This window comes from Dromiciops gliroides, chromosome 2, assembly GCF_019393635.1.
Source record: "Dromiciops gliroides isolate mDroGli1 chromosome 2, mDroGli1.pri, whole genome shotgun sequence".
Taxonomy (NCBI): domain Eukaryota; kingdom Metazoa; phylum Chordata; class Mammalia; order Microbiotheria; family Microbiotheriidae; genus Dromiciops; species Dromiciops gliroides.
Window position 1 is genome coordinate 74,636,887 of NC_057862.1, and position 12,130 is coordinate 74,649,016.

A 12,130-nucleotide genomic window follows, 5' to 3' on the forward strand; every position below is an offset into this window, starting at 1 on the left:
CTCTCTCTCTCTCTCTCTCTCTCCCTCCTACCCTCCCTCCCTCCCTCTTTCCTTCCCCCCTCTTTTTTTTTTTTTAAGTTTGAGCTTTCTCTCCAAGAAGGCAAAATATATAGTCAGATTATAATTATTTGAGGATGGTATGAACAAATATTTTCTAAGGCCTGCTGTAAGTACTGCCTGAATGACTGATTGTGAGTGTGTTACGTGTCACTGGGTCCCTGGGATAGTGCCCATCATGTATATGGATGCCAAGTTGACACACAGGGAAAAACTCGGTCATTTTGCCGTTGATTGTATTATTCCTAAACCCAATTGGACAATTGAGGTGTGTGTGTGTGTGTGTGTGTGTGTGCGCATATGTGTTTGCTGATTTAGTGTAGCTAGTCACCATATCTGAAAAACTAGCTCTAAGCACAATGTCTTCTTACTGATGTTTCCTTCGTGTCATGTTTCCAAGGAAAAAAGACTCCATGGATCCAGTGGACACACGATTATGTTGATACCTCCATCAATGCACATAACAATGAATCTGTTCCTTATCGTACTCGTATCCATGTACTCTATTAAATCTACCCACCACAAGGGGTCTACTCGGAGTTTGGGGGCCATTCCATTTCTCTTGATATTGGATTCCAGTGGAGCCTCCGCAGAATCTTCCTTTGATGCCTTGTGGTGATCTGCCAGTGACCTAGAGTTGTCAACAAAAGGCAAAAAGGGTCCCTGTCTGGAATGATGTTGCTTTCTAATGGGAGAGACAAAATGTAAATTAGAGGGAAGGGAGGGGGATAAGCATTAATATGGCGCCTGCTCCATGTCAGGATTGGTTATCCAAGAGAAGAGAAGGCTCCTAGTGGTCGTGGTAGGGAGGGGAGGAGACGTTATAGCTGTTTTCCAGTATTCAAAGGGGGATTAGACTTCTTCTTCCTGGCCCCAAAGGGCAGAAGAGGGATGAGTTGCAGAGTGGACTTCTCAGGTTCCCTGTTGTCGCTCATCCACTGTCTTTGAAGAGGACCAGTTACATCATGGGTGAAGTCTTAACTTGGTTCCATGTCAAAGACTAATTAAAGATATTCAGAAGTGGGATAAGGAAGTAGTGGGAAGTCCTCATTGGAGGAAGAGCTGTGTGACCCTTTGTTAGCCATAGTGCAGAGGGCATTCTCTTGGAGGCAAGGTAAGGTCCCTTACAACTTTGAAATCTCGTGGTTTAATTTTTACCCTGTTTATGTCTTGACTCGAGATTCAAAAAATGAAAGTAAAAAGAAAATGCTACTGTTGGCCATCTTTAAGGAATTCCCTCCAAAGACCCTAACCCTGAGATTAAGATCTTTCCCCTGTACCACTCTAGAGTGAATGTAAGGACAATTTTTACTTGACTTGAAGTCAGGCGGCCCAGTGAGTTCAAACCCTGGGTCTAACAGTAACACTAATAATCAGAGCTAGCACGTATATGGAGCTTGCTGGTTCACTTTACATATATTATCTTATTTGATATTCACAAAAACTTTGTGAGGTAGGTGCTATTATTTTTCTTGTTTTTCAGATGAGGACACTGAGGCAAACAGTTCAAGTGGTAATAATAATAATAATAATGATGATATTTATGTAATACTTACTACACAGGCACAATCCTAAGAACTTTGAAATTATGATGTCATTTGCTTCTTTCAACAATCCTGGGAGGTAGGTGCTACTATTATCCCCCTTTTACAGATGAGGAAACTGAGGCAAACAGAGTTTAAGTGACTTGCCTAGGGGTCATCCCGGTAGCGTCTGAGATTAGATTTGAACTCAGATCTTCCTGACTCCAGGCCCAGTGCTCCATTTCCTGTGCCAACTAGCTGCCAAGTTGTGTCCTATTAGACAAGTCACTTAATTTCTAAGCCTCCTCTTTAAAATGGTATACTTACATAAATTATTGCCCCCACTGGTTTGTAGTGTGGAACATGCTTTGTAAACCTTAATGTGCCTTGTCAATGTGAGTTATTATGTCTGTGGTCAGTGGTCCCCCAGCCCCAGTGCAGTGTTCTGGTCAGTTGTAAGCACAAAAGCTACTTCATTTAATAGATTGCAAGGGGATCTGGGAGACCAAATTATAAATCCATCAGTAATGACAAACACACCTGTTCCTCGCTTTAGTTCGGCAGTTTCATACATCATCGGTTTGCGAGCTGCCTCCAGCCCTTTTTCCTGAGGTCACCCTTACTTTCACACACCCTGAGCCCTGGTCAGTTCCTTTCTGAAGTAATTCCTCTCTTAATTTTATGGTGAGAATGTCAGAATGGATAGGCCTCGGATTCATCTTGTTGGTCTTTGGAGAGACATCTTCAGGCCCCCAACAGCTCCCTTCATTTTTATAGCTGGTTTAAAAAAGGTTGGGCTTAGCATGTTCCGTCCCCATTTGGACAACTCCACAATCATCCCTGCAGAGGCAGAAAGGGGGTAACCTAGCATTTTTCTTTCTTTCATGGATGAAGTTATGGAGAACAATAACAACGCTAATGATGATCATAACTAAAATTTCCATACCACTTTAAGATTTTCAGATTATCCCAATGAGAAATATTATGATTCCTATTTTACAGATGAGAAAACTGAGGCTGACCAAGATTAGGTGAGGAGAAAGTATGACATCCAATAAATGTATGAGTGAAGAAAGATGGTGTGGTCATGTGGCTAGGGGTGACCAAGGGATAGCCTCTGTCCTCTGTTGGCATCCTAATGATGTCAGCAGGAAGCATCTCTCCAGGATGATGGATAGATGGCCCGTGGTGAATTTATGGGAGGGCTTGGATAAGCATTTCCTGGGATGGGTGGACATGCATGGGTTGGATCTACAGTGATGGAGGAAGTGACCACACCAATGAGCTCATGAATTCCCTTGACCATATTTGAACATCTCTGGGCGTCAAGGCGAGAAGGTCTTTCTGCCTGGGTTGAGATCAACCCTCCAAATTCCAGGTCAGAACTGCCCCTGTGACCACCCAGACCACACTGGTGAGCATGAAACTCTTCTAAGCCTCTAAAGAGGTTTCTTCCTTTGGTAAGAGTGGAGGTTGACTTAGTAAATTGTATTGCCCCCCCCTTCACTTAAAAAATGATAAGATACTAAACCCTCATACATTTGTCACATCTGGATCCTCTGCTGGGTATGGATGAGTGCTGGACATCTCCCCAGGACAGGAAGTCTGTTCAGATTGGCCAAGGGGCAGTTCCCCCTCATGCATTATAAACCTACTCTGTCTAAAAGCTCTAATTTCTTTTTGCACATTTCTATTTCCTTTTTTTTTTTTGGCTCTCCCAAACCTGCTCCCATCAGCAGCCTACATGAATGGGCCTGACTTCATGTCTATATCTCTAGGTTTTGTTTTCTTCTCCATACAAATGAAAAGCATGAATATTATTTTATCTAAAGACAAATTATTTTTTTCATTGTTCCTGGCTACCCTCCCCTGGCTGCTCGCCAGTTTATCTGTGTTCACTTGTATCTTAAAACTGTAGTCTCAATATAGTCTTTCCAGGACAATATAGAGTGCCATTACCATCTTCCTAGTTCTGGGCCCTTTGCTCTCAAGCTGTCACTCTGTCTCTGTCACACCTATTTATTGCCAAACTTCTAAAGAAGGGTGAATCCCTGCATTGTTATCACTCACTCCTTCACAAATTTGCTTCTGCTCCCACAACACCACTGAAATCAAAGGTTACCAAAGGTGACTCTTGGTTGACAAATTCAATGGTCTGTTTTGCCCTTGACCCCTCTGCAACACTTGGCTTTGTTGACCATCTGTGCTTCTGGATATTTTCTCTTCCCTTGGTTTTAGGCACCAAACTCTTCTGGTTCTTTTCCTACGTCTCCAATTCCTTCTCTGACTCCTTCCTTCCTTCCTTCCTTGTCCTCTTTCCTAGCCATTAAACTGATTGTTCCCCTAGAGTCTGTCCTTCTTACCTCTTCTCTTTCTCCATTTTCTTCCTGAGCAAACTTATCATCTTAGCAAACTCATCATCATAGTTTTCTAACTATTCTTACTTCACAGATGACTCTCAGATCTGAATTTCCAGTCTTAATCTCCCTGGACACCTTTAGACTCAGATTTACAATTGCCTAGAAGACATCTGTACCTGGCTGTCACATTGGTATCTCAAAGGAAACATGTCAAAAAATCAAGCTTATTATCACAGAATTTGACTACATGAAGGGACCTCAGCAACTATCTAGTCCAAGTCATACACAAAAAAGTACTCACTATAATTTAGGCTCTATCCATTCACTATAACATCTCTTCTCAGGTGACACAGTAGATAGACCTAGATTCAGGAATACTGGAGTTTAAATCTTGCCTTACAAACTTCCCATCTGTATGAACTTGGACTACTCACTGAACCTCTCTCTGCCTCAGTTTCCCCATCTCTAACATGTTGATAATAATAGAAACTACCTCCCAGGGTTATTAGGGGAATCAAATGAGATGATATTTTGTAAAGCACTTTGTAAACATTAAAGCACTATATAAAATGCTATTATCTATCTATCTATCTATCTATCTATCTATCTATCTATCTATCTATCTATCTATCTGTCTGTCTGTCTGTCTATCTGTTTTCCAAAGCTTGCTCTTCTTTCTGACTTTGTTTCTTTTGCTGCTATTACCATTTTTTTTTTTGAGCATCGAGCAGGCTTTATTCTTTATTGTGGGCCCAGTCGGCCTTCTCGTGGGGCTGCTTCTTCTAGTCCTGCTTCAGGCTCAGCCGCTCGAACAGGTATTCTCCCAGCCCGGGCTGGGGGTCGGCCTGCACGTGGCGCAGGGTGGTCAGGTGGTCGCCCAGGCGCTTCAGCAGCCTCACCTCTTCGCCCAGGTAGTGGCTCTCCAGGAAATCGCAGAGGTGTGGATCCCCTTGGCTGGAGCCCAGGGCATGCAGCTTCAGGAGGGCCTGGTTCAGACCCTTCTCCAGGCTCAGGGCAGCCTCCATGGCATCCAAGCTGCGGCCCCACTCATCTTGACCAGGTTTCTGCACAGCTTGGAGGAGGACCCGGCCCCCACGTTGGTTCTGGAGCCGCATAAGGCGCTCGGCGCCCTCGCGTTTCTCCTTCGCCAGGTCACGGAAAAAGTGCGACACCCTCGGCAGAGCGACATCGTCCCGGTCGAAATAGAAACCCAGGGACAGGTAGGAGTAGGAGGCCTGCAGGTAGAGGTTGGCCAGGCGGTTGACCGCGGCCTCGGCCTCGGAGGAGAAGTTTTGGCGGATCTGAGAGGTGGAGCTCATGGCACCGACGGCAACGGGAGGAGGAGGCTGGTCCCGGGGCTGTTTGGTCTCGGAGGCGGATGGTCTCGAAAGCGAGGGTCGGGTGGTCCCAGGGGCTGTAGGGCTGCAGGACGAAGATCTAGCGCGAGGGGAGCTGGGGGAACCCCGGGTCTGTTCCGTCCAAACACTGTTGAAGCAAGAACCAGAGCCGGGAGACGAGGTCTCTGCTATTACCATTTATCCACTCTTACACTTTGGTTGAGCTGGTCTGTCTTTGGCCTCTCTTTGTATCCCTAGCACTTAGCACAGCACCTGACACATAATACAAACTTAATAAATATTTGTTTATTCATTATTTTTACCTTTCCCTCTCTCACAGCAAATTCTGTCTTCTCATTATCCTTCCTGGATGTCCTCCTCGTCCCTCTCCTGACACCTGTCCAGTAAAAGTACTTATTACTACCTGCTTCTACTATTACAATAGCCTCCCAATGGGTCTTCCCACGAGTCTCACCTGCCAATCCTTTCTTCATGTTGCTGCCAAGTTGCTCAAAGCCCCATAGCAATTCCTTCTCATCTGCCAAGTAAAGCTCAGACATCTTTGAGTTTTATACTGAGGTCTTCCATGATCTGGTGTATCCTTTTCTACTGCTTTCCTCTGAGTCCCCAGTACTCTAGCCAAACTGAACTCCTCCCTATCCCCTGTCTAGTGCCCTTCTCCTCTCTGCCCTGGCTTATGCTGCTCCCTTTTCCTGGAATGTTCTTCCGCTCCTTTAACTGTTAAATGCCTACCTCTTGTTCCTATCCCTGCTTATGTACCACCATCTCCAAAAACCTCCCCTAATTGATTTAGTTGTTAATGACTTTTGCCTGTTCGAATCACACATAGGAATTTCCTCCTCTCAGGAAGGTTATACTTGCCCCTTTATTATTCAGTTGTCAGTAAAATGTAAGCTTCCAGAAGGCAGGAGCTTCTTTCCATTTAAAAAATTTTATCTCCAAACAGCGAGGCAAAGAAGAGGGGTACATTTTCCTGGGGGCCGCGTGTCATCCTCATCAAGGGCCCAAGGTCTCTCTGCCTCCATCATTGTCTCTCACCAGACAGTGTCAGAGAAGGAGTCCAATCTGGAGCAGAGATCCACCAAGAGAAGAGTCTAAGAGAACAGTCAAGGACCTGGTCAGCTAGTGTTCTTTAAAGGCATGCTCAGCATCCACTTAGCTAGCAGACTGGAAGCAATTACAGAGTGTCTACACATGCTCCGGAGGCTCTCCAAAGCACTTCCATTATATGCCATTGTGACTCTTCTGGAAGCAGGTTCCCCACGTGGGCCATTGGCTTTCACACATGGGGAAAATAGAGGTATTCTGTGCATGCCCAGTTCCTGTCCCATGGGTCTCTCCCCTGGTGCTTCTTCAGCTCCTGTCATACATCACCAACCACATTTTAGATGTCTAAAACCGGATATCTTGTAGGCATCTCAAACTCAATGTGTCCAAATCAGAACTTATCCCCTTCCTCAACTACCCTCCAGTCCCCAGCTTTCCCATTGGTGTCGAGGACACCACCATCCTCCCAGTCACCTAGGTCCACGGTCTCGGTGTCAGCCTAGACTCCTTACTCTTACTCAGATGGAGGAGTCATCAAGCATCTATTAAGTACCTACCGAGCACTGTTTTCTCATTTCTGTTTTTACAACATCTTCATTCCTGTCCTAGAGTATGGGCTGTCATCGTTTCTCACCTGGAATACTGAGATCGCCTTCTAAATGGACTTGCTTCAAGTTTCTTTTCCCTCCAGTTCTTCCTCCACTCAGGGTAAGGGGAGGTAATAAGCCCAAATGCTTTAAAAATATTATTGCATTTGATCCTCACAACAATCCCGGGAGGTCGATACTGTTATTATACCCGTTTTACTGTTGAGGATACTGAGGCAAACAGAGGCTTAAGTGACTTGCCCAGAGTCTGAGGCCAAATTTGAACTCAGATCTTCCTGATTTTGGGTCTGGAACTCATATTCACTGAGCCACTTAGCTGCTCCTAAGCAGCTACCAAAGTGATTTTTCCTAAAGGTCTGATCATGTCACCTCCTATATAATAAACTCTAATGGCTTCCTGTTGCCTCCAAGATCAAACATAAAGACCTATTTTTGGCATTTAAAGCTCTTGCAAGCCTTGCCCTTTCCTGCCTCTCCAGTCTTTTTGCACATTCCCCTCCCCCCTATAATTTTTGATGCGGAGATCCAGGGACACTGGCATCCTTGTTCTTCTTTACAAAGGGTACTCGGTCTCACGTCTCTATCCATCTTCACTGGCCATTGCCCATGCGTGGAATACTCTCCTTTCTCATCTTCAGCCTTCGTGGCTCAAATCCCACCTTTTGCAAGAGCCCTCTCCTGGTCCCCTCAATTGCTAGTGCCTTCTCCGGGAGTTGGCCCTCCATTTATTTACACTGGATGTTTGCTCTATGTTATCTAGTTATTTCTATTTTTCCCCTATTAGAATAAGCTCCTGGAGGGCAAGGGATGGTCTTTGCCTTTCTTTGCATTCCCAATGTCTGGCACAGTGCTTGGTAGATAGTAAATAATAAATGCTTGTTGGTTGACAAACTGACCGATGAATGGAAGGCAAAGTTTATCCACTTCACAATTTTTCCCAGTGTCTGTTTATTGTATCCACCTTATAAGGTGTGTAGACAAATAGATGCCACATATAGAAGCATGTAAGGCACAGCTTGGTGGGATTGTGGCCACTGAGCCAAGTGAATTATAGAGGGGCGTGTGTATATTTTAACTTGACCAACTTAATGATGTACGAACGTTGCTCAAAGATTTAGAGAGGCAACGTGGAGTAGTGGATAGAGATCTTGTCTTGAAGACAGGAAGATTTAAATTCCAGTCCCCCTTCTGACACATGCTTGGTGTGTGACCCTGGGCAGATCACAGTCATCTGGGCAGCTCTCTGTGACTGTGAGTTGCAGAGAATATGTTGACCTTTGCTAGAGGGATTTTCCATACATGGAAGTTCCTTATAATAATAATACAATCACAGGTGGGCCAGTCCCTGTCTCCTACTCAAAGATTTAATTGAAATGCTATTATCAGGGGGCAGCTAGGTGGTGCAGTGGATAGAGTACCAGCCCTGGATTCAGGAGGACCTGAGTTCAAATCCAACCTCAGACATTTAACATTTACTAGCCATGTAACCCTGGGCAAATCACTTAACTCCAATTGCCCAGCCAAAAAAAAAAAATTAAAAAAAAATAAAATAAATAAAAAAAAAGAAATGCTATTATCAGGGCAAAGAAATGTCTTTGGTCTTTTCCTTTATTCCAGGCCCTCTTCTTTAGAGGGACACCTCTCTCTCTCTCTCTGTCTCTCTTTCTCAGTGTTAAGAGAAAATCGATTCTCAGTATTTAATGTGTGTATCCATCCTTCCCTGGGGTGTAGGGGCTTTCAGAGCTGCTCATCCACCTTTGGTGTCCACTTGGTGCTCAACTCTTACCTGTGGCTCTGAGAAGCTGTAGCATGTGCAGTGGTCACATCCCAGTAAAAACCATATTGGCTAAACCAGGCCTCAGACCTGTCAGTGAGTTAGGGGGATATCTACCCCAAGCACATGAAGACTCCCCTTGCAGAACAGGCAAAAGAGAACAATTTGTTCCAATAGCCATGAAGGCAGCAGAAGAGGGTGATTTGAAACTTTTAGATTTTGGTCAGACGTTGAAGACCACAGGTCTTTCATAGCATCCTGACCCTGTTGCTACAATCTTGACTTTTCTCCTGCCACTGGACTTTAATGACTATGGAAGATTGAGGCTGATGACTTTGCAAAACTCTGCCTCAGTGAAATCCAATTCATGGGCAAGTCCCAACATCACTCACGATGTCATTGGTCCTGTTGGAGAACAAAGGACAACAATATCAGCCTTCTCTCTAACAAGCACCAAAAAACCCAAACAAACCCCCAAACCCAGTGCTTGTCTTTTGTGTCCTCAATCAATGAATATTGATGGATATTTCACTGGGGACAAAAAGAGTTGGGGGTGGTGGGGAGGAGATAGTAATGCAGAGGATGGTCTGATGGATGGGCATCAGGTGATAACACATAGTCCAACCACAAGATAGTCCAAATGCAGTTCAGTCATGTTAGCTGGGGCGGGGTGGGGCAGTTTGTGAGACTCTGTACAGGTGGTGGGGAATGGCAAGCAATGGAGACTCTTGGGGCTAGGCAAGAAACGTGCTAATGGACTCTCTGGACTTCTCTAATAAGGAAACGGTCTACTTTAAGGATCATTCCTCCCTCTCCCCTCTTCCCCCCCTCCCCCAGTAGTGCCCATGAGGTAAAGTCTTGCTTTCTCTTCACCTTATAAACACTTCTACAGCACATTCTAACCCCCATTACATAATCTTTCTGATGTTGGTTATTCTGTCTGTCACCTTAAAATGTTAGCATGTTCTTCTGAAAGGATCCCAGCCAAGAAATCCCTCTTGATTTTTTCCATTTTTCCTCAGTGTAAATACTGGCATTTGTCTTGTGGTTACATTCTTTAGATTCTCTCCTTTTCTCAGGATCAGCATTCCTTGGACGTTCTCTTCCATATCACTACAGATTTTTCGCTGTTTCACAGTTTGTCTGATATTACCTAGGAGAATCACTCAGAGCCCCAGCTATTGGCCCAGCTCAGCCGTCAAGTTCCTTTTTCATTCAAAATGCTAGTATTATTTCCTCACAGAGGAGTCATTGCTTCCACAAAGAATCATGCGATCACACAGAATCATAACATTTCAGAGTGGGAAGAGGCCTCTGAAGTGGCTGTCCATTCCAACTCCTGGCTGAAAAATAATCCCTCTACAACCTCCCCAACTAATTGCCTTTCTGCCTCTGCTTAGAGATGGCAAATAAGGGGGAACCCAATACCTCCCAAGGCAGACCATTTTGCTTTTGTGTAGCTGTAGTCAGTGAGGAAGCTTTTCCTTACTTTGAGCTCAAATCTATTCTGCCCTGAATCTCTTCCACTCATCATTCCTAGTTCTGCCTCTTTCGGGGAGAAGCAGAAAAAGTTTAATCCATCTGCCACAAAATAGGCTTATGGATGCTTGAAGGTAGTGATTATATTCTCCTGAGTCCTCTCTTGTCCAGGCTAAATGTGCCCAATTTCACCAACTGATCCTTCAGTGGCTTGGACTATTGGTTCCCTACTTTACCCTCTGAGAGCTGTATGTAGGGTCAGACAAGGCCTAAACAAGGGAAGTGGGGCCTATGTAGAGTGAAAGGTGTTCCTCCTTCCTGAAAGATGCTTCCATTTGTCTTATGGGAGGCTAAATTCTTGATTCCACTAGTTTATTTGTAGGATTTAGAGCCCAAAGGGACCATTGTGATCTTCTCACCATTGACTTAGAATTGGAAGGGAACTTGGGCTCCCTTAGTGTCAATGCCCTGATTTTACAGATGAGGAGAATGGGACCCAGAGAGATAAAGTGACTTACCATTCAAAGTAGCGGCCACTGGATGGCGCCATACTGGATAGGGCTCTAGGTTTGGAATCAGCAAGACTCAACTTCCTGAGTTCAAAGCCAGCCTCAGACGCTTACTAGCTTTGTGACCTTGGACAAGTCACTTAACCCTGTTTGCCTCAGTTTTCACATCTGTAAAATGAGCTAGAGAAGGAAATGGCAAACCACTCCAGCATCCTTGCCAATAAAACCCCAAATGGGGTTACAAAGAGTCAGACAGACTCAAACGACGCCACAACAACAACCACCCAAAGTCACATAAGGAGTACATTTGGGATTCGAATCCCAGTTCCTCTGTCTCTAAGCCCAGCTCTCCTTCCACTATACTATGTTACCTCCCCACCAAAGCTTAATCAGTTGTTCTTGAATCACCCTGGATCTCAACCTTTTTGTATAGGGTAGTGTGTGGCAGCTGGAATCAGGTAGACCTGAATTTCAAATCTGACCTCAGACACTTAAAATCTGTGAAATGTTGGGCAAGTCACTTAACCTCTGTCTCAGTTTGTTCATCTGTAAAATGGGCATAATATGGGGTATAATAATCCCCAGGATTGTGAGGATCAAAGAGGATATTTTTAAGGTGCTTTACCAACCTCAAAGTACTATGTAAAAATTAGCCATTTATTCTCCTAAACTCTCTTTATTTGGCTTAGAGTCAAGGGTAGAAAACAAATGAGGCAGGAGTTGTGGTTACATTTAGAGGTCACAGGTTCAGGATGACCTTGGATGCCCAAACTCCTTTTTGAGGGATAGACAGTATCCTAGAATTCAGGGAGGATTATAAGAAGTACCAAATTCCGTTGTCCTAATCCTGAACCGTAGCTTTCAGCAAACTGGCAATCCTCATTTCTGTCTAGTATTGAGGAAGGAGCCCTGGATTTGAAGTCGGATGACTGATGAGTTGATTGATTGGTTATAATCCTACCCAGACTCTGTGACTGGAGTCAAGTCACTTAAAAATGAGGCTTACAATCCTTGTTTTGTTTATATCACAGGGTTGTTGTAAGGTAGCTTGTAACTCTTAAAGGACTGTAAAAATGCAAGCTGTCAAGTGTTTCTCACAAATTATGTAGCCCTGACTGATGCAGAATGCACATGGGCAGAGTGGATATCTGCAGTGGGTGAAGATGGGGGAAGGATTGAGTCATCTCTCCCTTGCCCTCAAGTGTCCAAGAGTCTTTTCTCCATCCTCATGCTTCTAGTGCTAAAGACTGAGTCGGGGTCCCTATGGCAGTTGCTACCTTGATATCACTCATAATCTCTAGGCAGTTCTCCATCTTGAAGGTGGGCCTGGGATCCACCCCACAAACCTTTTTCACTTATGGACATTGACATTTCCTTAAATCACCAGGAGTCTCTACAGGGGATGATAATTAATT

The 12,130-nt window shown here is 44.5% G+C and overlaps 2 protein-coding genes across 4 annotated transcripts in view; one reads left to right on the forward strand and one right to left on the reverse strand.

The window, feature by feature from the left end:
- HPSE2 (heparanase 2 (inactive)) overlaps positions 1-12,130 on the forward strand; it is a 693,143-nt gene that overhangs the window by 34,982 nt on the left and 646,031 nt on the right. The window lies entirely within an intron of this gene.
- LOC122738472 (ferritin light chain-like) lies at positions 4,648-5,468 on the reverse strand. Its single transcript, XM_043980496.1, has one exon. The coding sequence runs from the start codon at positions 5,257-5,259 to the stop codon at positions 4,723-4,725; it is 537 nt and encodes a 178-aa protein (XP_043836431.1). The 5' UTR covers positions 5,260-5,468; the 3' UTR covers positions 4,648-4,722.